This window comes from Delphinapterus leucas, chromosome 19 (genome assembly GCF_059928025.1).
Source record: "Delphinapterus leucas isolate spDelLeu-1000000601 "Yukka" chromosome 19, BTC_Dleu_Yukka2, whole genome shotgun sequence".
Classification (NCBI taxonomy): domain Eukaryota; kingdom Metazoa; phylum Chordata; class Mammalia; order Artiodactyla; family Monodontidae; genus Delphinapterus; species Delphinapterus leucas.
The window spans coordinates 20,764,896-20,792,094 of NC_143147.1; the positions used below are offsets into that span (position 1 = coordinate 20,764,896).

The 27,199-nt window shown below is 46.8% G+C and overlaps 1 protein-coding gene across 2 annotated transcripts in view; it reads right to left on the reverse strand.

The window, feature by feature from the left end:
* Positions 1 to 14,212: 14,212 nt before the first annotated feature.
* VPS53 (VPS53 subunit of GARP complex) overlaps positions 14,213 to 27,199 on the reverse strand; it is a 138,795-nt gene continuing 125,808 nt past the window's right edge. For both annotated transcript variants that reach the window (XM_089900652.1, XM_022596139.3), the window contains 3 exons: positions 18,050 to 18,187; positions 16,258 to 16,362; positions 14,213 to 15,793 (listed from right to left, as the gene is read on the reverse strand). In XM_089900652.1, coding sequence (XP_089756778.1) covers positions 15,623 to 15,793; positions 16,258 to 16,362; positions 18,050 to 18,187 — 414 coding nt within the window. In that variant the 3' untranslated portion in view covers positions 14,213 to 15,622. The remainder of the gene's footprint in view (positions 15,794 to 16,257; positions 16,363 to 18,049; positions 18,188 to 27,199) is intronic.

Sequence of the window (27,199 nt, forward strand, 5' to 3'; positions counted from 1 at the left end):
GTGCTGGAGGTCATTCATTCAGGACCTGTGGGAACAGATTATAAAATCAAGCGTGCACAGTCCTGGATCGATGGTTCCTGCAAGGACGTACTGTAAGCAGTGGGTCTTAGAGATTGGGCCAACTGTGTGGCTACAATTCCCTACCCTGTTGACCTCACCACCTGCACATCCCAGACTGCTCCCAACCCGGGGCATCACGGGAGGAATCTAAGAGTTTCCTGGGGGTGTGGAAAGGCGGTCTGCTGGCCGTGGCAGGACTCGGCACCCTAGAGGGAGTTTGCCCACCAGCATTCCCATGTAGATCCTGAAAACTCTTCCCTAAGCTTGGCCAGCTGGGAAAAGGTGTCCAGGAAGATGGTAATTGCTCCCTCTTCCAAGGTCATCAGTCTGGAAGAGGAGGATGAGGCTGAGGAAGGTCATCATGCTAGGCCAGTGCAGCCACTGTCTCCACCAAAGCCTGGATCGTTGTGGACTGTCTTGGGAGGGATCGCCCCCTGGACCCGCTAAAACATGGAATCTAGGGGGAGCCCTGAATTGCCACCTTCTCAGGGGAATTCTGCAGGGCTTAGATTACTCACATTCTGACAGAGATCCACAGAGACATCACAGCCGCCGAAGTGAGCAAGGGAGTGTGAAGCTGCCAGCTTCAGAGGGTCCAGGCAGATCAAGGGAACACCCTTGAGGCACCCCTTCCTCCTTGGCACTGGGGTCATCAAGCAGGTGGCATCTCAGCCATCAAACTAGACCCAGGAAGCATCTATGTCCTGAGCTCCAGCCTATGACAGTTCTGTCTGATCCCCAACATAACCTCTCCCCAACCCAGAAGAACATCTTGGCTTTAATAGAGATCAGGACATCCTCAGGCCTCAGGACAATTGCCAAGGAGCTCCCAAAGCGTAAAATGATTGCATACCCTGGCCTCCTTCCTTACAGAGGAGCCCAGCACTGATACACACAAAAGAAACTGGAGGGGCTTGAAGAGGAATTCAGCCCGGGGACCTGACGCTGACGGAGAAGCTGCACCAAAGTCTTCCCCTCCATGGTTCCCAGAACCCTGCTGAGCCAATCAGAAGATACCTGGGACCCCAGGTTTGTCCTCTCCTGTCCAGACTGTCTGTAAAGAGCTCAGAGATAAGCTGGAGCTGACTGGAAGCTGCTTGGGTTCAGAGGAGAACGTGCAGGGCATGCCCGGCCAGGCCCAGGTGTCCTGCCTGCACTTGCACCTCCGTGAACTCGTGGCAGTCCTGCTGGAGATGAGCAGAGGGGCTCTTACAACAGGAACCATCTGACTTCAGCCTGCCCATGAGTGTCCCTGGGTGGGAGAGCAGAGGGACTTCCTTTGTAACTTCATGGGAGCCATGCGGCACAGACCCTGGAAGACAGCTGTGTTTCGTCAGCCCTGAGCCATGAGTCCGCACTGCATATCTGCTATAGTCCTTGGGAAGAGCCCCATGCCCTGGGCTCATCATTGTCCTACATCTTCTGCCAGATTGTTTTCCAAAGGACGTTTCTTAAAAAAAAACAAACAAAAAACTCTAACCAAGGCTTGGGAAAGACAACGGATTCCACTTGACCCCCTCCTGGTCTGGCTTCGAAGACAGGCCTTCTTTTGAGGAGCATCTGGGTTGCACCTAGAAATCAGGGGTGAGTTGCACAAAAACGAGACCACGGACCCTGCCGAAAGAGTGGCCTCTCCACAAAGCTGTCCTTTCCAAGCGGCCATCATCCCCTGCCTGGATCACAGAGACTGGTGTCCTCATAGGACTTGGCTTCTGGCCCTGAGGCCTCTCCCAGCAGGGTCTGGGGAACAAAGCTGCGTCACGATGAATGCCAATCCTGCATTTTCCCTTTTTCTCCACTAAATTAAGCTGATGCCCAAACAGGAGTTGAGTCAGTCAAGAGCAGGGCGGGACCCCCCACAACGTGGCTGCTTATTGTTTTTGGAGCAGCTTGTTTTCAGTAAACCCAGCCAGACAGCGGATTAAAAGCACTGTGGGCTCCAGCGCGCTGGCGTGTGCCCAGGGCCCCAGGTACCTTGCGGTCTCAGCCCCCTGGGGCTCCGGGCTCCGGGAACCACGAGGCAGTGGCTTGGCCTTAGTATTAAACCAGGTCCCCCCTTGCGTTCATATACACCCATGTCAACCAAAATGCTTTAAAAAATAGGACTTTATTTTGTTTCCTTATGTGTCTTAAGATTAAGGTTATTGGTTTCAAAGAGCATGGAAAGGGAACTGCCATATTCGATAAAGAAAGAAACTGCATTAAAAAGATGTACTGGGGCTTCCCTGGTGGCGCAGTGGTTGAGAGTCCACCTGCCGATGCAGGGGACGCGGGTTCGTGCCCCAGTCCGGGAAGATCCCACATGCCGCGGAGCGGCTGGGCCCGTGAGCCATGGCCGCTGAGCCTGCGCGTCCAGAGCGCAACGGGAGAGGCCACAACAGTGAGAGGCCCGTGTACTGCAGAAAAAAAAAAAAAAAAGATGTACTGACACGGCCCAGCCCACAGGAGTCTGTGCACACATGAGTTGGTGAGCTTGGTTCATACCTCTGTGCTCCCGGGACTCACAAAGGTGGCCTGAACCGGAGGCCAGGGACACCAAAGCCTGGCCATTTCAGAGCGAAATGGGCCTGAGGGAACAGGCTCCTTTTCTTTCTTTCTTTTTTTTTAAAAAATATTTATTTATTTATTTGTAAAATTTATTTATTTATTTATTTTTGGCTGGGTTGGGTCTTTGTTGCTGTGCGTGGGCTTTCTCTAGTTGCAGTGAGCAGGGGCTACTCTCAGTTGCGGTGCACGGGCTTCTCATTGCGGTGGCTTCTCTTGTTGCGGAGCATGGGCTCTAGGCACGCGGGCTTCAGTAGTTGTGGCACACGGGCTCAGTAGTTGTGGCTTGCAGGCTCTAGAGCGCAGGCTCAGTAGTCATGGCGCATGGGCTTAGTTGCTCTGTGGCATGTGGGATCTTCCCGGACCAGGGCTTGAACCCCTGTCCTCTGCACTGGCAGGCAGATTCTTAACCACTGCACCACCAGGGAAGCACCCAGGCTCCTTTTCTGACCTCTCACCTGGGAGACCACCAGGTCAGGTGGAGAGGTGGGATCTGGCCCAGCCTCAGTGGTGACGCTCACCCAGACACCGAATGAAGCTTGGGGTGGAGTCAGGCCAGTGACCCCTGTGTGGGGAACCTGAGGACCTCAAATACAGGCTCCACCCTTGGGGCCTCCTATGTGTAAGCTGAGAGCTGTTCTCCCAAACGCTCCCTAGTTACACAGAAAAAGGGCCGTGGCATCTGCAAAATAAAACCCAGATGGGATTTTGCAAAGAGCTGGGGCTCATGGCCTCGTTGGAACGACATCAATACACTTGCACTCCTGGCTCCGTTCTGCGTATTCACACCAGACAAGGACTTGCAGCCCAGAAAAATAGCCCTTAGTTGAGCAACTGAAGTTAAGACCCTTGGCTCCTTGGTTGAAGGGCGTGATAGAAGGGTGTGCAGGCAACAATTGGCCAGTCTGCACAGCCACTCTCCAAAGGCAGCCTCCAGGACCCTCAGGGGATTTCGGTCTGTAGGCTGCGTGGGAAAGGGTGGAGAGTGGGAGCCTGGGGGCGGCCAATTGGCTCTGCTGTCCTTCCCTGGAGCCAGTGTCCCTAAGTGCATTCCTCTCCTCCCTCAAATTCAAAGCAGAATACCCACCAGCGGGAGGCGGCTGTGGTTTGCAGCTATGTACTGTTGGGAGCTCCTGAGACTTGCGGAAGACATTTACATGCCTTTGAAGAAATGTTTTTCAGTTTTGAGGAAAATTAGCCAGGGGTGGGGTAGGAACTTGAGGTGAGAGAAGAGGTACCAATGCAAAATTCCATGAGTCTCATGTTTTCCCAGGTCGCATCAGCTGGGGGTTAACTGGAATTTTATTGACTCTTGCCTTGTACTTCTGCAGGATGACCCCAACCAATGACAAGTATTTCTGGAAGTCTCTACCTCTCATATGCTCATAAATAAATCTGGTTATATGCAGAGGATGCCTGCCATTAATTTTCTTTTCCTTTTCCTGCACCCACTGCCCCAGCCTTTGGTTTTGCTAAGTTGGGTGACAGTGACCCACACGGCGGCCCTCCAACAGGCTGCCCTTGCAGGGACCGCCATCAGCTCCACCAGGCACTTAGAGAGGGGCTGCAGCCATGCCACCGCTGTGGGTACCAAAGCCCCGGGCGCCATTGCCGGTGCTGGTGCTGGGGGAGGGCCACGTAGCTTGGAGGTGCCGGAGCTGTGCTGTGGTCCGCAGCTAAGTGCCTCTCGCCCCTTCTGGTTGTGTTTACAGGGTGGTCCTGATGCAGTGGCGGCTTACTTTATGCCTGCTTCCCGCCCTAGGATTCACCTTGAACCGTGCAGGGCTGGGCCAAGAGACAAATAATAAAACAAGCAAGCAAAAAACCCCTTTGAATTCCAAATCCCTCTCCCCTGAGCCAGGCTTACCCTTCTGGGCTGTTCTCTTGGGATTTCTCTAAGAGGCTTCCAGGTCCTGCGTGCAAAGAGCACGTCTGGACCTGAGAATGACGGGGATACTCGACTTCAGTCCCAGCTGGGCCCCCTGCCCCACCAGACACCCATCAAATATCACCCAACTCCCATCTCAACACCTTGCTTTTCAAAGACAGAAAGGTAGACTCTGCTATTTCCATGGATGCCTTTTTTAGCATCAAGGCTGTCTGCCATCTGAGAAAGGACCTTCTGCTGTTAGCAGGCTGTGTTGGAAGCAGAAGCTTCTAGAATGTCAGATATCATCATCTTACAAACCCCAAGACAGGGCACAATGCCTACCTATTCTCCACGCTTGTAATAAAAAGAGCAGTTAATACGAGCGCAGCCCGGGCCTTCCATCACACACGGACATTAAGGAATCTGGGCTTTGTGTTCCTCTTGAAAGACTGTTTATCAGCAGATACCCTGTTCTTGTTCCCCAGAATCCATTTCACCTCTACTCCCAAGGCTGAGAGCTCTCACCAAAACCTGCTCTGAGTGAGAGATTTTGGGGTTCGTGTGTGCTCTCCTGCTAGACCCATTCATTCAATCAGCACCTACCAGGGGCCTACTTTGTGCGAGTCGGAGCGTGAGAGCATAAAGAGAGCCTCACCAGCCTGGTGGAGAGAGGGAGGTGAAGATTGGGGGAAGATTTCTGGAGGGACTGACACCTGTGCTGATACTAAAGCAGCAAATAAGGAACAGGCAGGCAAAGAAGGGAGGAGGAGATGATGACCAAAAGCTCTGCCATGAGGTCTCTGAAGATCTGGTCATCCTTCTCCCCTGGCTTAGATGCACTGAGTGGAGAGCATTGCAGACTTGACAAGTGCCCCAAGTTCACTGCCTCTGGAGTCAATTAGCTCCATTCCCGGACGTGCATCCTGCAAAGATGTTGCACTGGTGACAAAGGGAAGCAAGAGTTAGGGTGGCTGGTTTAGTCCAGCTGTGCTCCTGGAAATGCCATGTCGAGGACACTGCAGCAAGCTGTTACTTTTCCTTTTGCACTTGTCACGGGTATTGTTTTGTGACTGTACTCTGGCATACAAAAGGTTAATTCTCTTTTTATTTTTTTAAACTGAGCTCAGTTTAGCTCGTAAACCCCCCGTTTCTCTCTAGACTGGAAGTGTCTTGCTCACAGTATAGTTCTTCTGGAAAATGACTAGTGGCTCTTGGGTAAATACTACTATCATCCTTCCCTTTTGCCTGGGTGGCATCTGGGGAGGCTTCCGTAACATCACAGCATCAAGGATGGGGTGGCTGGTGGTGAGTGCCTGGTCCGTGGTCGTCTTCCTATCTCTCTGGCCTCTACGGAGGAGAAATTTGCTCTGCTTGGCCAAGGAATGCCACCCTCTGCTTTTTTTTTTTTAATGGCACTGGTTCGCATTCGTGCCTCTACAACGTAGTTTTTTGTTTTGTTTTGCTTTTTTATTTAATTTATTGTTGGCTGCATTGGGTCTTGGTTGCTGCGCATGGGCTTTCTCTAGTTGCGGCTACCGGGGGTCCACTCTTCGTTGCGGTGCGCGGGCTTCTCATTGCGGTGACTTCTCCCGTTGCGGAGCACGGGATCTAGAGCGCAGGCTCAGTAGTTGTGGCTCACAGGCTTAGTTGTTCCGTGGCATGTGGGATCCTCCAGGACCACGGCTCGAACCTGTGTCCCCTGCCTTGGCAGGCAGATTCTTAAGCACTGCGCCACCAGGGAAGCCCCACCCTCTACTTTTCATGTCCATATGCCACTTGATCTGTACCCTAGTTGTCCCAGTCTGAAGTCTCTTCCAATGAGCTGGCCCTTTCATTACTTCTGGGAGCTCAGGGAGCTTGGAAGCCATCACCTCCCCATGATGGGGTATGAGGGACTCTGTGAGGTGTGCCCGCCCTTGGGCCCACCTGGCCAGACAACACTCTCAGACACTCTCTCTCCTCCTCAGGTGCCTTGTTGAACACCTCACTTCTCTACGGGGACTGCAGTCTCCCAGGTTAATTGCTGGAAGCCAGGCAATGGTTTCTAGATCAGGATTTCCCTCAAACTTATGGGGGCTTCGCTTATACTGGGGCTCAGCCCAGAGCTGTAGGGTTCTGGATTTCTTCTCCATGACCTTCCAGCCTCAAAACCAAGTCATATCCCCTCTAGTTCTTCCTTTTCTATTGATACCTGCTGGTCAAAATTCCCCCTCCGCCCCACCTCTTTTTTCTATGGAAAAAAATGTTTATGTCAAGATGCACTGTCCCTCTGCTGATGGTGCTGGCTATGTGCAAAGTCCTCCAGCATTTTGGCTCTTAAAATGTAAAGGGTAACTTTTAGAATAAAGGACAAAAACAAAGCAAAACGCCATTCCAACAATTCTTGTAACTCTCGTGGCTTTCAAGACTTTCTTCTCTACTATAGAATCACAAAGTCTCTACAGGAGTTCAGAAGCTAAGAATTTAAGCTGTTATCTCCATAGCATCACTGCCAGAAGACAGTGCATAATAGGGAGCCCTGTCTGCTGATGGAGTCTGGGGAAAGGGCAGAGATAAAGAACAGAAGGGATGTTCAATTGAATATCAAACTCTACATATACAAAGGACGACCGCTGCTTTCATGAGCGAACCAACAAGGCATGTCCTCTAGGAGCCCGGACCATGAGGGAAGCCACGGGGCTTTCGCTCAGTTAGAAAGTTTTCTTGCAGCAAGACACAGCACTGGTTGGGTCACATTTGGTTTTGTGCAATGAAAGCCAAAGGGGGAAACTTCTGCTTACTGGGTTTCTACAGATAGAGCTGCAACTACATCCTCTCAGTCAAGCAGGAAAAAACATCTAGGGGGGCTTCCCTCGTGGCGCAGTGGTTGAGAGTCCGCCTGCCGATGCAGGGGACGCGGGTTCGTGCCCCGGTCCGGGAGGATCCCACATGCCGCGGAGCGGCTGGGCCCGTAGGCCATGGCCGCTGAGCCTGCGCGTCCGGAGCCTGTACGTCGAGTCTGCGCGTCCGGAGCCTGTGCATCGAGCCTGCGCGTCCGGAGCCTGTGCTCCGCAACGGGAGAGGCCACAGCAGTGAGAGGCCCGCCTACCGCAAAAAAAACAAAAAACAAAACATCTAGGGCAAGTGAGGATGTGGAGAAGAGGGTACACACGTACACACGGTCGATGGCAGTGTGCAACATAATCTTTGCAGAGGGCACTTTGGCGAGAGCTAGCAACATTTCAAATGTGCGTGCCCTTTAACCTTTTAAAATGGGAATTGAACGATTTTAGGAGAGTAGCCTACAAAAAGGTGGGCACAAGTAAGCAAAGATATTTACAGAAAGATTTTCACTGGCGATGTGTTTCTCATTGCCAAAAAATAGAAACCTATTTGTATACTGAGAGGAGACTGGCTAAGTAAACGATGGTCTATCTCAACTATAAAATACCATGTAGCCTTAAAAAGAATGAGTGGCTCTATGTATGCTGAGGGAAAAGATATCCAAGATTGCTTGTTTAGCTGTAGAAAAATATGCAAATATGCTTAATATTAATTTTGTTTGCAAAGCGCCCTCCCCCCACCGTGTAAGACAGAATGTCTGGAAGAGGAGTGTAGCACTTCTGATATATTTCTATATTGTTTAAACTTATTAACATGAATACTGTGTACTTTAAAAATGAGTATTATTATTGCAGTATTTTATAAGGTGAAGAAAATAGAAACAGCAGTGCAGAAACACTCAAAATCATTGGGGTTAGCAGTCATGAGAGGAGGTCAGTGGAGCGAGCCTTATGCCAGCTTCTTTGCAGAAGCCCTCAGAGCAAAGAGGAACTCCGTGGGCCCGGCTGGGAAACCACGGAGAAGGGCTACCCCACGAGGAAACCCCACCTGCCAGGCCTGACTGGGACTGAGAGGCTTGATTTGCTGGGGCAACTTAGATTTTTCTCTTGGTTTCTGTGACTGGTGTTTGTACAATCATTAAGAAAATGTTTTACGATTAACTAACCATATTGGTTGACAAAGAGAGTTGTCAAGGGTGCCTTATTCTAAGGCCTTGAGACTGAGGAACTAGGAAAAGGAAGGTGGTGTCCTTTAGAGACGGGGAATTTCAGGAAGGGAGCCGAGTGTACCTGGAGATGCTCCACCCAAGTCGATGATGGGACCTGCAAGCGGACTGGGGTCAGCTGAAGAGGACGGACAAGGGCTAAAAATCTGAGAAACCTCAGAAGGCATAGCTGGTGTTTATACCTGTGATGGGCAGAAAAGTCCTCTGAAGGAGTCTGGAGTGAAAACCACAGGAGGCCTAAAACCTTGGGGCTTGACCAGAGTCAAGGTTCAAAGGGAAAAGAGCATCAGTGACGGAGACCAAGACGTTAAGGGAGCAGGAAGGCAAGGCATCGAGGGAGTGAAGGGAGAATTCCCAGGGGCAGGGAGGACTCACCAAATCCACGGAGAGTGCAAAGAGGATGAAACTGCGGCAAGAAGGTCATCCTTCCAGAGAAGTTTCTGGAAGGTAGTTGAGATGGATGCTGAACAAGAGGGAATGCACTTAGGGGCTGGAGGTGATGGCTGTAACCTTTTGTTGGAAATGGTAACGAAGGCCACAAGAGAAGTAGCACAGGGGCCTGGGAGGGTGGTGGGAGATCAAAGAAAGCATGGAAGCCCTGGTTCACTTCTTCAGGCAGAACGGAAAAGGGGACAAGCTCTGAGAAACTTGGTGGGAGTGGAGGAGGGGGCAGGAAGGGAGGGGTGGGACTCCAGGGAAGGCCAGCCAGGGAGGGTGGAGCGGTGAGTGGCAAGTGGGGTACACAAAGGTGGCTTGGATTTTGCCAGTCCTCTCCACAGTGAAGGGCAAGCTCACGACTGGAACTCTCAAGGTCTCAGTTTCCCAACTGATAAATGAGGAAATTTGACCAAAGCTCGAAAAACAAATAAACCCACATACCACCCAACGCTGATGCTCCAATTCAGAGCTTCCCAACTAGAGAGCTGGGTCGTGGCCGGAGTGCACAGCAAATGCCCACGTGGATCCCCTCAGCCCGGCTGGCCGGGGGCGGGGGCGGTCCCCTGAAGCAGCCACAGTCCCCAGGTTCATGAATATGGCCCCAGCAGCCTCTTCAACCGGTTTGCCCCAGTGTGATGCCAAGGGAGCACAAATGTCATCATTTCTATGCTTCAAGTCCTGAAAAGGTTGGGAAGCTTTGCGTGTACACAGACAGACGTGTGAGGCCTCAGGCGTTAAGATTTGGGGCTTGTCGGGATTTTGAGAGAAGGATGGGCTTCCTTGCAAATGTTGCCCAAGCCCCCTCCCCCAGTTCCGGTTGCACAGTTTGGTTCTTAGAAAAGAGCTGCCTCGCACAGGGTTGGGGGGTCGGGGGTGGTCCTTGCCCTCTGATGTCCTCTTTCTAAAGGCGGCAAGGCTCAACCCAGAAGGTGGCCTCCAGCGTGACTCGGACAGGATCTGGGTGACAGTTCAGGGGTGTGGACCTCAGATGAAAAGCTGCTCTCTTATGTACAAAGGTGACACCGCCAAACACCCCCGCCCCTCGAGCAGCCTCCGCTGAGGACAGCAGCTTCCAAACTGACTTCTGGGGAACCTGGAATTCTTGAGATGTTTTAGGGGGCAAAGGAGCTCCACAAGGCTTTGATTCTAACCTCCCTTTAAGGATGCATACTTTAAGCTTATTCTAAAAACGGAACATTCGAAAGTAATAACGTAACATGCGAATGTGTTATTGGTGCAAATATAAGATTTTACAGATCCTTGGTGTGTTAACCTGCACTGTCAGGGCTGTTCTGTCCATGTAGACCTCAGGATAAAGAGTCCTTGTCACATCTGGGTAACCAAAGAGTATCTGGGATTGGGAGGACGGCTTGTTTAAAACAAAGCTGATGCTCTTTGCAAATTCTTAGCTGGATTAAGTCAAGATTTCTCTATTCTATGCAACCAAAGCAAAACACAGAAATAAACTGGATGCTGGGGTTGATACATATCGACTGCCACCCATAACCTTAGCTTTGCAATGCTTTCTATTTAACTGAAACAGTTTCAGTGTTCTCACTGATTTGCTTTGAAAGATACTTGAACTCACAAAATATATTAATAAAATACTTTTATCTATTCGTAGAGAGTCCCATGTAAAGTTGGGTCTCATAAATTTGAAAACCACTTGTGAAGTGCAAAGAGCATGGATGACACCAATCCTGGCTCTGCCACGCACAGCCTTGGGCACATCATTTGCCCCCCAGGCTTCCAGGTCCACATCCATAAAATCATACCCACTTAACAGGGGTTTTGATCCAGTGAGGTCTCTTAACTACCCAGGAGGCAGTAAATACTCAGTTCCCTCCCCACCCAATAGCATGGAATGGCCTGGATCTCTCAGGCCCGCTCACAATCAGGTATTACTTGCATGCCAGACAGTAGCTGGGCTGCAACTATGGCCCAGGGCTTAATCCACGGGGACCATAAGGCCCATTAGCGCCCTTCTCTGACGACTGAGCAAGCCAGCCAGCCGAGGGGCCGACACTTGGGATCCGTTGAGAGCAGTGCCAGGGTTGCAGCAGGGAGTGGGTATGAGGCTGGGGGAGGGGGGTGTCTCTGTGTGTGCACTCATGTTTTCTTTACACAACATTGGCCATTTTTCCATTTGCCTGCTAAAGCGCTTCCGCGGCTGCCCCAGGCCAATCGCAGGACTTTAGTGAAGAATTCCTTGGAATGCGGTCTCTTTAGCAGGTGGTGCGCTTCCCCTCTGCTTGAGAAGGGCCTTCCTTTTCCATCAGCACAAAGCAACCAAGCAGAAGCTGGAGTTTCTCTCCACCATTTCACCTGGTGCCCCTGAAAGTTGCAGCCTACTTGGTAAATGCTTTTCATGGCCCCAGAAGTAAAGGGAAGTTATGTTGAGAAGCTGTTCTTAATTTCTCAGGTGTTGAAGAATTACCCCAAACAGGAGGAGGCACCAGCGATTATGCAAATTCTATCTGATTGCTGAGCAGAGGCTACCAGAGCTCTCAGATTAAGTGATAAGCATTCTTAGGGGGACAAAGAATTTACACAGCTTTTCCTCTGTATCACTCTTATCGCCCAGCATTCTCTGTATCGATATCCCCAAAGGGGATTGGAAGAGCCAGGCGGGTACTTTTCAGCTGATTATAGGGATTCCGCTGGCCTTGGGAATCATCTTTGAAAGGCAACTGTGAAGTAATCCGAATAGCTGGTGAATTTCTGGCTTCCCTGTTAGGTCAGCCTGTCCCAACATAATCTCGCTTAGCATTTTCTGGGCATTGAAGGTCAAAAAAAAAAAAAAGAGTGCAGGCAAGAATTTTGTCCCTGCCACGACTGGCCAGTTGAAATCGGTTCTGTGGACACCAGACACCATTTCTAAAGACATGTTTTTTGGAAAGCAGCCTTTGGCAATCCTTCTAATTTGCATTCAGAGGAAATGTGCCACATTTTCCGTAACAGGCAGCCCAGCCAACACCACCGGGGAGGGAGGAAGCTCTTTTCTCAGTGTCTGCAGGTTTATCCCTAAATGTTACGGAAATAGCAGCTGCCGGGGCAAGGGGAACAGAGGATGGAGAGTCTTTTAAAACGCTTGAGTAAGCTGGATATCCCAGGCAGCAGACCTAAAAAGGCAAAGGCTCCATATTCCGGTGCTTGCTTCAGATGCGGCCTGCACCCAGCAGCAGGCTGTGTCATCACATGGCCATCCTGTCCAAGTGAGCCCAGGGACAGAGCAAGCGCTGTGGCCACCCACTTGGGGCTCAGGCCTGGCGAGTGGTAAGGAGCAGGTCACATTTCACACGGCCTCGTGGCTGACAGCGCGTGTGCACAGCTGGCTCTTGTGTGACCTTCACCGCCCTGGTAATTATACGCACCCCCCGCCCCCTTTCATGGATTCTGAAAACTGCTTTTGTTTCAAACGGACACATTCTTTATATCCCTCTACTTACCTGGTTATGTATGTGAGAAGGAAGAGAACCTGGTGGGTCAATCGTCTGGCAGCGTTCTTCTGGGTGGGGTGTACGGAAATGTTTCTTTTCTCATCAGATGGATTTCTGGCTACCCTACCGAAGTGGTGAGCTGGTGAAAATAAAGAATGGAAACTAGGGAATGATCTTGAAGCCAACCTAATGGAAGTGCTGCCGCAGACTTTCCAGGGCTGAGGGGAACATCAGACTTCCCCAGAGGTTCGCTGCAAAATGCCCACCCAGCTATTAAGGAAACCGGATTGACTTACTGTGCACAGGACACAAGGCCTCTGGCAGTCACATGGAGAAGCAGGCTGTGATTGGAGCCGGGGGGTGGAGAAGGGAAAGTCAACGGGGTAGAAATTCGGAGCACGGGGAGGATTCCATATCAGAAGCAGAACGCTTTATACCTATTTACAGAGGGTTTCCACCACCGCTGGACATGCCGGGACCTCGCTGAGGAACATCACATTCTGGTTTCGTGCTGTCAGGGAATGGGCACATCTTCACCAGGCAGAAGGGCAGATGCTGAGAGGGGAGCCCGGGCTTCACGGGCTCGCTAATTCTTTCCCATAGCCTGTTCTGTTTTCTGTCAACAGTGAGGAAATACATCCTAGCAAATGACATCCAGTAATGCTTTAATTAACTGTAGTATTTTATGCTGCGATATGCGCCACGAAATCACTTCCAGATGGGGGAAAATGAATGATATTTACACAGAAAAGCAATCCCTTTATTTTCAGGAATCGATACCTTGAGGGTCCAGGGGGCTTATCTATTTTGATAAATACTAGAAAGAGACTGGAAGAGTTTCTTTACTGTGTAAAACCTAACAGTACTCTTTCTGCACGCCAGCTTTTCATGTGTCCATGTTTCCAAGGCTATTGTTTAAATGGCCCAACACAGTTCTAAGGATTTTATTTTTAGCAATCTGACTTGGAGGAGACAAGAAGTGTGAAACACTTGCTTTCACGCTCAAGCAAGTTGGTTATTTTGGAGATTTCTCTTCCTAGAGAGAGGAATTACATTTCCAGCTGTGAACTTGTGGCATTTTCCCTAGCGTTCTGTAAACGGGGGACCAGGACTCCCTGTCCAATGGCAATTCAGGATGGGCTGGTGTCGCGTCCCCTGCATCCCCTGCTCGCTCGCCCTGCCTGCCCGTCACTCTTACATTGGTCCTTGGACGTCTGCTTTCGGTCCTGTTCCACCTGCACCGAGGAGCTGCCCGAGGCATGAGAAAGTCGGTGCCCTTTCCTGGGAAAGCCCCAGGTACTGGGTCTTTGTTCTTCAAGAGAGGGAGGCGTGGCAACAGCTTCAATTCCAGAACTGAATTTAGAGGTCAAAACACCCCGTCCATGGTGGTTCCCGTTTCCCTGTTATGATCCAAACAGAACTTTCTCCAGCCTGGGCACCTCTAACGAGCAATCAGGAAGTCTGTCCAGAGTAAAAACAGCAGTGAACTCTTTATCAATTATAAATTACGAATATTTATTTTAACCACATAAGGTGACTTTAAGTTTTTTTTTTTTTTAAGGGGCTAGAGAAAGCGGAGGGAAGGAACCGGTACAGTATCTATATAATTTAACTGAATAACAGAGTTGTTAGCTACTGTTTTTAATCAATGAGTGCTCCTTTATATATATTATTTCAAAGTGACAGTAATAAATAAACCTTCTGTTTGGGGCTTGATCATCAAAACAAGAAGAATCCTAGTCAGTATGGGGACAGCATGATTTCTGCCATGGTCCCTACCACCAACACAAATTCAAAACTCAAGCTGCTGGCTATCAGCAAAAAGAAAAACCTTTACCATTTGGGTACCAGCTCAGTTATACAGTAATTACACTTGCTTAGAGTCAGAAAGGATATACAGTTATGAAAATGTGCAATAGGAACCCTTCAATAAAGCAAATTTCTGTTACAATGGTTCTTCACAAGAAGTAAGCGTTATAATCACGTATGGAACTTTTAAACCTAGATGCTGGGCCCCACTCCAGACTTCACTGATTCACAATCTCCATACATCTGTACTTGTAAAAAAAAAAAAAAAGAGCCCCAGGTGATTCCGATGCAGACCCCCCAGATGAGAAACATGCTCTGTCTGTACGGGACGCACACAGGGCATGCAGCGCCCATCAACGAGACACTTAACGTAACTCCTACTGACTTCTGCTGGCTCCTGGGAGCTTACTGACAGTGTAATAAATCAAGAAAGCAACTTCCCTGGCTGCGACCACCACCCGGGGTGCAAAACGGCAGCTTGACATCTCAATGCCATTATGGAGACTTCCAGAAAATGACTCCTCATGATGAAACACAAAGAGGAGTGTGGATCTGTAAACACTGAGAGTGACAAGAACCAGGTGTGGGAGTCCACTGGGTTTCCAGCTCCCAGGCCGAGGACAGATGGCTGAAGTGGCTGTTTGGAGATGGGCCCATCATCCCTTCTTTCAAGAGTGGGAAGAGAATGTTAACCTCAATTAGCTCGGGTTGGATAACCTTACCAGAGCCACACCATGGCTATCTGGGCAGAGTGAAATCTATCGACTGAGCTGCCCACGTGCCCCCCTAGCCCCTTCCCTGCCCTTCCAGCGCTTTTCTTATTTAGCCAGCTTTCCCTACTAGGGCTTAGCTAAAGGCCACACCTCTTTCTTCCATCACACCTGTAATCTTCCACTTCATAACTTGGGCCCTAGAGCCAAGCCCAGGCGACATCTCTTAACGGTCCGGCCGCAGAGGGAATCTCACACAGCTGCATGTGGAGGAAGGGGTGAGTTCCAGGCTTTCTCACCCACGGTGCTGGGATAGAAGCATGGAAAGGAACAGGACCACATGCCAGAGGGTGTGACTGCGGGGGTGAGGCTACAGAGTCAGCGACAACTGGACCAGTCGGGGGCAGCCCGGGACCAGCAAGTGAAGCACACGGAACCTTCACCCCCAGCTACCTCTGCTGCAGGAATCAGGGACCATCTCAACTGCCTTTTTATAATCTGGCTGTTACCCGTCTTCTCCGATTAGGACAGGAATTAAGACAGGACATGGGAGAAACATGTGAATGACCCAAATGCCCCAGCAAGTTTCAAGACTGATGATCTGAGAGTCGGGGAAGCACAGGAGAGGTGGGGGGCTTCCGGGGATGTGGGTGCTGGTGGGGGGTGTGTCACTGGCTGGGAGAAAAGTGCCCCTTGGACGCTCCTACAGTCTCTTTTTAATTAGTTTCTCCAGTTTGCGGATGCGAGATGACTCCTGTTCTGGAGTTGGAGCCAGGAGGGACAGAGAGCTGGAGCCTTCGGGCCCTGAGGGCGGGGTGGGGAGCCTCTGGCGGAAGAGATCCAGCATGCTGCTCTGCTCGCTCCTTTTCAGCCCCTGAGGTGGAGAGAGAAAGGAGGGTGACGTCAGCTCTGGCCCGAAGGGCCCGAGGGCAAGCGCAGTAGCTGGTATTCACTGGGCTGAGGATTAAGGCTTTCTTCAGGGAGATACCAGCCCTGGGTAGCAGCCTGGGAGAGAATCAGAGGAAGAGGCAATAGGAGAGGAGGGAGAAGGGGCTGAGAGGGCGGAGGTCAGGCAGCAGGATGCGCGAGGGTAGCCTCCTCTCCACTGCAGTCCCGCTGAGCCTGGCTCTCTGCTGGGCGCCAGGGTGCCATCAGAACGGGGACATTCACAGGCCCCGGTTCCTCCTCCTCCTTAAAAGGCTTCTGAGAGTTGGGTGTGCAGCCCGGGCCAGGCACGGGCACTTTGAGATAGCTCCCGGGGGCCCATATCCCATCCCCCAGTTAACCACCGAGCGTGAGAAGAAGGCGCCCGGGGACAAAACAAAACGCGGAGCCAACCTTCATGTCCAGGATCTTCTGGAAGGTTTCTGTGTTGCAGTCCGTCAGGAGTTTGATGTAGTTGTCCACAAACACCACCAACGGCTCGTGAGGGGCCATCACGACCTACCAAGGGAGAGAGGCGAGAGTAGGCCTGCCGGGAACACTCATGATCGGAGGCCGAGGATTATCTTTCCTCACTTGCAGGCCGATCACAAAACGGACTCTGCACGATCTCCTTAGGCGGCAGCAGCTGCAAACCCAGAATGTCCTGACAGCCTGTTTCATCTCGACACTCAGTTAGAGCCATGCTTCCTAAGTTTCCTAAATCATAAATGTAACCTGGATTGCTTCTTAAGTACACCTTCCTATGTCCCTCCTCTGAAGGTTCTAACTCAGAGGGCCTGGGGGGAGTCGCAGGACCACGGGAAACACTCTGCGGCAGGGTCCCCTGTTTGAGACATTTCGTAGGTTCGTGGTACCTGCTCCTTCTGTCCTGATGTATCACTGTTCCCGAAGGATGGCCTCAAAAGGCACTGGATTAAGTGCATTTTCTCAAAAACAAAACCCTAGAACAGCCTCACTCTTCTCAAGACTTCAAATCTGGAACTTCATTTAACTACATCCAATTCATGTACCAACAGCAGGAAAGCAATGGCATCGCAACCCCCACATTCACTGCCATTTGGTTCTCAGTGTGGCGTCTGATTTCCTTCCTCCAGCAGACTGTTTTTTTTTTCTCCAGAGGCAACCATTGCTTCAATTTTCTTTTGTTTTTTAATTTTTAAAAATTATTTAATTAAGTTATCTATTTGGCTGCGTCGGGTCTTAGCTGCGGCACGCAGGATCTTTCGTTGCGACGCACAGGCGTCTCTCTAGTTGTGGCGCGCGGGCCAGCAGACTGGTTTTGTTTTGAATTTCTGAGAATATGACTCAGACTGGTAAGGAGTATTCACTCAGAAATTCTCTCTAAACCCTGCTCTCCACCCTGGTGAGTAAACCAGCTAGGGAAGAAATGGATTAGCCTGCTTCCAGTTTCTTCAGGCCAAAGCCTGAGGTCTGTGTGGGCCCCTCACCTGGTCCCACCCATGTCAGGGCCTGTCGCTACTTTTCACTCCTCCATCATTTGAGTCATTCTGTTTGAAGACAGACCTGAAGGGCCTGCAGGCCCTGGCCTTCTAAGAGCATCCCCTGACAGTTCCATTTTTTCTTCAGCCTTCTCTCCCCTCCCCAGTAGGCCCCCTTTCCCCTTGACACATCCAGATGGAAATCATATGCAGGAGCTCAAGGCTTCCGACGTTCTCAGCACCATCACCCCATGTATAGTTTATTAAATGGGGCTTTAGAAAACCCATTTGCTGATTAGAATCAGTTACGCAACATCTGTTCAGAGTTCCTATAAAGTGGCAGAGTTCAGAGCGCCAAAGAGGCTTACGTGGACCTGAGTAACTGATAGCTGGGCCAGAAATTCCTGCTAAGAAGCAGAGAGATCCCTGACTTAGACGCTGATCCACAGTGACAACGCCACCCAACCTCCAATCTTGGTCAAATCTTATTACAAGAGAATCCCACTATGATGAAGAATTCATTTGTCAGATAGAATTACTGACCCCCCAGTGACAGTGCACTGACTTTCAACAATATCTGATGAAGCCAAAGTCTGGTTCAGCCAAAGAATGTGGACAATCTTTTAGGACTGATGGGCATAGGTCCTAACCTGTGCTTTCAAAGACTAGTACGCAGTACTCCTTGGAATAAATAATCAGATAACCAGGCCCTTTAACCGAAACCCCGAGGAAGACACAAGCCCCACCTTGAGGATCATCTCCGCTCGGGTCATGCCTTTCACCACGATCTTTGTGTAACTGGCTGGGGCTTTCCTCACCACCTGAGAGCCGATGGAAGGCAGATCGAGCAGGACCATCTTCAGGGAGTGGGTGTCCAGCAGCAGCTGAGGGAAGAGAGCAGAATAGAACCAGCCACTTCACAGGGACACGATACCTGGTGTACGCACACTGATAAATAACATTTTCCTGATTTTAAATGTAATACGTTCTCATGAACGAATGAACAAACATAAAAGGAAAAACATGAGTTATAATTACTATGACCCAGGAAAAAATAATAAGATGTCACAGTTCAGTGTGGTATCATTCCCACCAGCTTGTGTGTGTGTATAACATGCTAGAGTTATACTGTATAGACAGTTTTACAACCTGGTTTTTCCACTTAATACATGAAGTTTTTTGAATTCTATTTTCCCATCTTGGCAGTCTTTAAAAAAAATCATGATTTTTAATGGCTATACAGTGCTCTATGGTGTGTGTGTGTGTGTGTGTGTGTGTGTGTAACTTTAATATTTTTAATCATTCCCCTACACTTTGTTTCTAGATTTTTATTATTATAAATAACGAATACTGTAATGAACAGCTGTGTAGATATAATTCTAGGTCTATCAGTGGCATTTCCTTAGGAGACAGTCTTTGGGACAGATCAAAGGATAAGGACATTTGGAAGGCTCCTCTTACATATCCTGAACTGCTTTCTGAATGGAATGTACCTATTTACATAGTGCAGACCGCACCCACATCAGCACTGAAAACTGCCATAAAAATTTTGCGTATTCAACAGGCAAAAAATGGTAATTCCGCACTGCTCGATTTTGGATTTCTCTGGATACTAGTGAGGATGTAGAAGATTAAATCAAATTTTAACATCAGTATCTTGGCAACAAACTGTCTTTTTCTTTCTTTTTTCTTTTTTTTTTTTGGTTCTCTTGGATGCCAATTATTTGGAAGGCCATCAGCTTTCCTGATTGCCCACCAACTGCAGGCACAGAAATGGCATATATACACTGGCCTGTTCAGACAGTGTAGGAGAACGGAATCACATGCCCACCAACCAGACAAAGGTAGCAGTAGGGTGACAGTCTCACTACTGCAACTCTGATGGTCAATCTTATGTTCAGGACAGGGCTTGCTGTATCTACCACTGCCTGCTCCTCTCAGGAAGCTTTTCATAATTATATCAAGCAGGGGTGGAATGGTATCCCTTCAGGCCCTAGGACACCCTGAATTCTCTCATTCTCCCTGTACTTTGCTATGGACAGGAGAATTAACGACTAAAGATAAGACAAACTCATTAATGAGAAACACCATTAACTTAATGGACATGGTGATTATAATTTTGACAGTGGTACAAAAATTTGGAGAAGCCATCAATGTTTTACTTGGGATAACACAGAGGGAAATATTGCTCTCAAAAAATGGTGAGATATTGAAACAGACTGATTCTGAAGTTTATATGGAGAGGCAAAAGACCCAGAATAGCGAACGCATATTAAAGGAGAAGAACAAAGTTGGAGGACTGATCCTACCCAACTTCCAGACTTATAATAAAGCTACAGTAGGGACTTCCCTGGTGGTCCAGTGGTTAAGACTCCACACTCCCAATGCAGGGGGCCTGGGTTCGATCCCTGGTCAGGGAACTAGATCCCGCATGCCACAACTAAGAGCCCACATGCCACAACTAAAAGATCCCGCATGCCACAACTAAAGATCCTGCATGCTGCAATGAAGATCCCGCACATGGCAACGAAGATCCTGTGTGCCACAACTAAGACCAAGTGCAGCCAAATAAATAAATAAATATAAAATAAAATAAAGCTATACTAATCAAGACAGTTTAGTACTGGTGAAAGAATAGACAAATAGATCAACTGAGAAGAAAAAGCCCAGAAACAAATCCACACAAATATAGTCAACTGGTCATTCACAAAGGAGCAAAGGCAATTCAATGGAACAAAGACAGTCTTTCCAACAAATGGTGCTGGAACAGCTGGACATCTATGTTCAAAAAATAAAAATAAAAGGGAATCTAGACACAGACCTTACACCCTTCACAAAAACTAAATCAAAATGGATTACAGACCTAAATGTAAAACACAAAACTATAAAACTCCTTGAAGATAACATAGGAGAAAACCTAGATGACCTTGGGTATGGTGATGACTTTTTAGATATAACACCAAAGATATGATCTGTGAAAGAAATAAATGATAAACTGGACTTCATTAAAATGAAAAACTTTTGCTATCCAAAAGACAATGTCAAGGGAATGAGAAGACAAGCCACAGACTGGGAGAAAATATTTGCAAAAGATACACCTTATAAAGGACTGTTATCTAAAATATACAAAGCTTTTTAAGAAAAACTCAACAATAAGAAAACAAACAACCCAACTAAAAAATGGGCCCAAGAGCTTAACAGATACCTCACCAAAGAAGATATATAGATGACAAATAAGCATTTGAAAAGATGCTCCATATCATTTGTCATCAGGGAAATGCAAATTAAAACAGCAACGAGATACCACTATACATCTATTAGAATGGCTAAAATCTGGAACACTGACAACATCAAATGCTGGTGAGGATGTAGAGCAACAGAACTCTCATTAGTTGCTGGTGGAAATGCAAAATGTTACAGCCACTTTGGAAGACAGTTTGGTGGCTTCTTATATTAAAACTAAACATACTCTAACCATACAATCTAGCAATCATGCTACTCGTTATTTGTCTAGAATTGAAAACTTATGTTCACACAAAAACCTGTACATGGATGTTTTTAACAGCTTTATTCATAATTGCCAAAACTTGGAAGCAAACAAGATAACCTTCAGTAGCTGAATGGAGAAACTGTGGCACACCCAGACAATGGATTATTACTTAGTGTTAAAAAGAAATGAGCTATCAAGATATGAAGGAATCTTAGGGACAACTAAGCCCATGCGCCACAACCACTGAGCCTGTGCTCCAGAGCCCACCAGCCACAACCACTGAGCCTGCGCCACAACTACTGAGGCCCACGCGCCTAAAGCCCGTGCTCCGCAACAAGAGAAGCCACCGCAATGAGAAGCCCACGCACTACAAGGAAGAGTAGCCCCCACTCGCCGCAACTAGAGAAAGCCAGCGCGCAGCAACAAAGACCCAACGCAGCCACAAAAAAAAAAAGATATGAAGGAAACTTAAATGCACATGACTAAGTGAAAAGGCCAGGGCTTCCCTGGTGGCGCAGTGGTTGAGAGTCCGCCTGCCGATGCAGGGGACACGGGTTCGTGCCCCGGTCCGGGAGGATCCCACATGCCGCGGAGCGGCTGGGCCCGTGAGCCATGGCCGCTGAGCCTGCGCGTCCGGAGCCTGTGCTCCGCAACGGGAGAGGCCACAACAGTGAGAGGCCCGCGTACCGCAATAAAAAAAAAAAAAAAAAAAAAAAAAGAGATCAGAAAAGGCCAATCTGAAAAGGCTACATATTGTGCATGACCCATAACACAGCACTCATGTCCTTTAGAGAAATTCTTGCCTATGTAAAAAAACAACAACAAAAAAAAACGGTTCCCTGCATCCACTGTTTGTAAAAGCAGAAGACTGGAAACAACCTAAATGCTCATCAACGGTAGAATGGATAAACAAATGGTGGCATATTCATGCAATGGAATATGATATTTTAGTTAAAATGAGTGAACTCAAACAACCTATAACAACATAGATAAATCTCAGAAAACATTATGTTGGGCAAAAAAAGCAAGTGGGGGGCTTCCCTGGTGGCACAGTGGTTGAGAATCTGCCTGCCAATGCAGGGGACACGGGTTCGAGCCCTGGTCTGGGAAGATCCCAAATGCCGCGGAGCAACTAGGCCTGTGAGCCACAATTACTGAGCCTGCGCATCTGGAGCTTGTGGTCCGCAATGAGAGGCCGCGACAGTGAGAGGCCCGCGCACCGCGATGAAGAGTGGTCCCCCCGCTCACTGCAACTAGAGAAAGCCCTCACACAGAAACGAAGACCCAACACAGCCAAAAAGAAAGAAAGAAAGAAAGAAAGAAGCTTTCATTTAAAAAAAAAAAAAAAAAAAAGCAAGTGGGGAATGATATGTATAGTACCATTTGTATAAAGTTTAAAAATATGCAAAACAAAATTATATATCTTTTGTGAATAGATCCACATGTAACATATCAAAACATATACGGGAATGATAAAAATCAAAATCAGAATAGTGATTACCTCTAGGCATGTAGGGAGGCTAGAGGAAGGGTAGGGTCCAGGGGGGACTTCAGCCATAACTGTAATGATTTACTTTATATAAAAAAGATCTAAAGCAAATGTGGGAACATGTTAAGATCTGACTAAGCTGAGTGGGAAGCTGATATTCTTGACATTATTTTCTATACTTTTATTAACTGAAACTATGTCTTTTTCTTCTTTTTTCCCCACACTATGTTATTTGAGGCCTAGTGAGGATTCAACTTTATCTTCCATACAGCAAAATTTCAGAGCCTTGTCAAAATCAAAGGCACGTCTTGGCATTATTTGCTAGCAGGAAAAAAAAGATCAATGATCATTTAAAAACTTATGGGGATACTTCCTGTTTTTTCTGTACTTTCTATTTCCCAGAGATATATTATATGCATAAATAATTGTACAGTCTTAAGTGACAGGAAGAGCTTTGAATGAGCCAGACATAACTCTCTAGTGTCTCCCATAGTTTGAGAGATAGGACTTTTTCAATTCCCGGCCAGTCACAATAAAATTTTGTCCTCACCAGACAGCTGTACAGATGGAAATCTTCGTCTCAGGTTTTACCGGAAGTAATGCAGTCACAAAAGGTGGGAGCTAGTCTGATAGGCTTAGCAGCTGTCTGTGGGCAATGAAGGTGAAAGGCCCCATTTATCATGAAAATCTGCTGGCTTTCATCTTTGAAAATAGCTGAAAGTTCATCCCCTTAGGCATGAGGCATTGGGCAAGAGGTGGCCATCCACCAAATTTGTTTGAGCCTCAGAGATAAATTTTGGGGTGGTGTGGCTCATGTTCTTGATGGGCTACTGGGGTGCAGATCTGGCCAGCATGCAATGCCTGGGAAGCGTCATCACCCAGCAGTGGAAAGCTCTGAGGGGTTTACTTCTTAAAGAGCCCCTACAACTCTTGGGGGTCATCATGACTATCACAGTGATGGAAACCTTGAGTAGACAAGATAAAAGGCCCACTGCTAGAAGGTAAAGGACCATATATACAACGCTAAGTTTCAATGAGGTGACACAGAAGAGACAGTTCCAGATATGAAGAATGGATGGACCAAGGTGAGGACATGCCTAGTTTCTTTCCTCTTTTCTTTTTTTTAAAATTTAGGTGTAACTTTCATACAGTAAACTACACAAAGACCAAGTACATAGCTTGATAAACTATTACATATGTATACACCTATTGCCTCATTAAAGATATGGGACACTTCTCCATCGACAGAAGAATGGATAAAGAGACATGGCATATAAGATGTTACTGAAAAACCCGAACAAACTTTTTGGCCAACACACACACACACACACACACACACACACACACACACACACACACACACACGCGCAAAATGGAATACTACTCAGCCATAAAAAGAATGAAATAATGCCATTTGCAGCAACATGGATGGACCTAGAGATTATCATACTAAGTGAAGTGAGTCAGACAGAGAAAGACAAATACCATATGAGATCACTTATATTTGGAATCTAAATGAAATGATACAAATGAACTTATTTACAAAACAGAATCAGACTCACGGACACAGAAAACAAACTTATGGTTACCAAAGGGGAAAGGGCAGGGGGATAAATTAGGAGTTTGGGATTAGCAGATACACACTACTATATATAAAATAGATGAACAATAATGTTCTACTATATAGCACAGGGAACTATATTCAATATCTTGTAATAACCTATAATGGAAAAGAGTATGAAAAAGAATATACATATATATAACTGAATCACTCTGCTGTACACCAGAAACTAATACAACATTGTAAATCAACTATACTTCAATTTTAAAAAAATTAAAAAAAAAAAAAAGGATATGAGACATTTCTTGCATCCCAGAAGGCTCCCTCAGGTTCTCTTCCAGTCAACGCTCTCCCTTCCTTCCTAACAAAGATGACCACTCTTCTGCCCTCTGTCACTCAGAACTCGTCTACTGCTCATTAACGTGCTATGAACATTCCTGTATATGCCTTTGGTGGCCATACACCCTTATTTCTCTGGGGTGGCATCTACGCAGAACTGCCGGTTCAAGGAGTAAGCATATGTTTAGCTTTAGTACAGGCTGCCAGATAGTTTTCCAATTTGGTTGTGCTGATTTCCATTCCTACCAGCGATGCATGAAAGTTCCAGTTGCTTCACATCCTCACCAACACTTGGTATCGTTGGCCTTTTTAATTTTAGCCATTCTAATATCATTGTGACTTTAATTTATATTTCCCTGGATGATTAATATGCTTTTTGGCTTTTTTGGTGAGCCTCCTTCTGAAGTGCCTATTCAAATCTTTTGTCATTTTTCTACTGGTTGATCGTCTTTTTCTAATTGATTTGTTGAGGGGTTTTTTAAAGTAATTTTTTCAACTTTATTGAGGAATAACTGACAAATACACTTTAACTGCATATACTTAAAGTGTACAAGGTGATTATTTGATATGCATATATATTGTGCAATGATAACCAAGATCAAGATAATTAACTCTCCTTTTGTGTATGTGGTAAGAATGCTTACGATCTACTGTCAGCAAATTTCAAGTATATCATACCACATTATTAATTACAGTCACCATGCTGTACATTAGGTCCTTAGAACTTACTCATCTTCGAACTGAAATTGTGTACCCTTTGACCTACATCTCCCCATTTCCCCCTTCCCCCAGCCCCTGGCAACTAACATTCTATTCCCTGTTTCTATGAAATTGGTTTTTTTTTTTTCCTTTTAAGATTCCACATATAAGTGATATGTTAATAGATTTTTTAAAGTATATACTTAGAATATGAGGACTTCGCTACATATATTGCAAATATCATCTCTACTATGGCTTGTCTTTCGAGAAAAAGAAGTCCTTAATTTTAAGTACTCCAAATAATCTCTTCTTTTATGATTGGTACTTTTAATGTTTTGTTAAGGAATCTTTGCCTAGCCCACAGTCATAAAAATATTCTCTTATTATCTTCCAGAAGTTTTGTTGTCTTATCTTTCACTTTCAGAGCTATAATCCACCTGGAATTGATTTTTTAAAAACTGAGATACAATATACCATAAGGTTCACCTTTTAAAAGTGTACCATTCAGTTCCAGACATCTCAACACACCACAAATAAATTCCATACCCATTAGCGATCACATCTCTTTTCCTCCTCTCCTCCACCCCTTGCCAACCATTAGTCTACTTTCTGTCTTGTGGATTTGCCTGTTCTGGACATTCCGTATAAATGGAATCATACGTTATGTGACCTTTTGTCTGTGGCTTCCTTCACTTAGCGTAATGTTCTCAACGTTCATCTACGTTGTAGCATGTGTAAGTATTTCACTTCTATTTAGAGCTGAATAATATTCCCTTGTAAGATTAAACCATTTTCTTTATCCATTCACCAACTGATGGGCATTTGAGTTGTTTCTCCTTTTTGGCTATTATGAATAACGCTGCACAAGTGTTTGCGTGAACATACTTTTCCAGTTCTTTTGGGTTTCTATCTAGGAGTGGAATTGCTGGGTTACATGGGAACTCTACGTTTAACATTGTGAGAAACTGCCAAACTGCTTCCCAAAATGGCTGCAGCATTTTCCATTTCCAGTGTACGAGGGTTCTAATTTCTCCACATCCTTGCTGGAACTGACTTTCCTATGTGGTGTGTGGTTAAGGTCAAGATTAATTTTTTTTCCACGTGGATATTCAATTACCCAGCACTGTTTACTGAGAAGACCATCCCTTCCCAACTGAATTAGTGCCGTTTTTGTTATAAATCAAGTGTCTATGTATGTGTGGGTCTATTTCTGAACTTGACTCTGTTCTGTTGGCCCATTTGTCCCTGTGTGCTTAATTACTTCAGCATTAAAATAAGTCTTGGTATCCTGAGGTTTAAATCCTCCAACTCTCTGCTCTTTCTTTAGAGTTATTTTAGCTATTCTTGGTCTCTGCACTTCCATCCAACTTTTAGAATCAACTTATCAATTCCCACTCACACCCACATCCACCCCACTCCTACTGGGATTTTACTGTAACTAGAGATTAATGTTGGAAGAATTGACATTTTAAAAATAGTGAGTCCTGGGCTTCCCTGGTGGCGCAGCAGTTGAGAGTCCACCTGCCGATGCAGGGGACACGGGTTCGTGCCCCGGTCCGGGAAGATCCCACATGCCGCAGAGCGGCTGGGCCCGTGAGCCATGGCCGCTGAGCCTGCGCGTCCGGAGCCTGTTGCTCCACAATGGGAGAGGCCACAACAGTGAGAGGCCCGCGTACCGCAAAAAAAATAAATAAATAAGTAAAAATACTGAGTCCTTTAATACATGAACATGAGCTTTCCTGACATTTTAAAGGTCTTCTTTAATGTCTCTTAATATTGTATCATTTTCTGTGTAAAAGACTAGCACATTTTTTTTATTTTTTAATTTTTTTTAGCACATTTTTAATAGACTTATTCCTAGCTATTTAATGTCTCCTAACACTACTGTATATGGTTTCATTAAAAATTTTTCATTTTAAATTGTTTGTTGCTGTTATATGCAAATATTAAAAATAATTTAAATACTGACCGTATATCTCACACCCCTACTAAATTTATATTCTAATAGTTTGTCTGTAGATTCTTTTGGATATTGTCATTCACAATCACGTTCTCTGTGAAATGTGAAAAATGACAGTTTTGTTTCTTCCATTCTAATCTGTGTACCTTTTATTTCTTTAAAACTTTCTTTTATTTTTTGTCTTATTGTTCTGGCTAGGACTTCAAGGGCAATGTGGGATAGAAATGGTGACAGCAGACATCCCTGTCTTGTTCCTAATGTCAAGAGAAAATCTTTCTATATTTGACCATTAAGTGTGATGTTTATGGCAATATTGTTTTTCATTAACTGATTCATTTCTTTCATGAGCTGGCTCGGT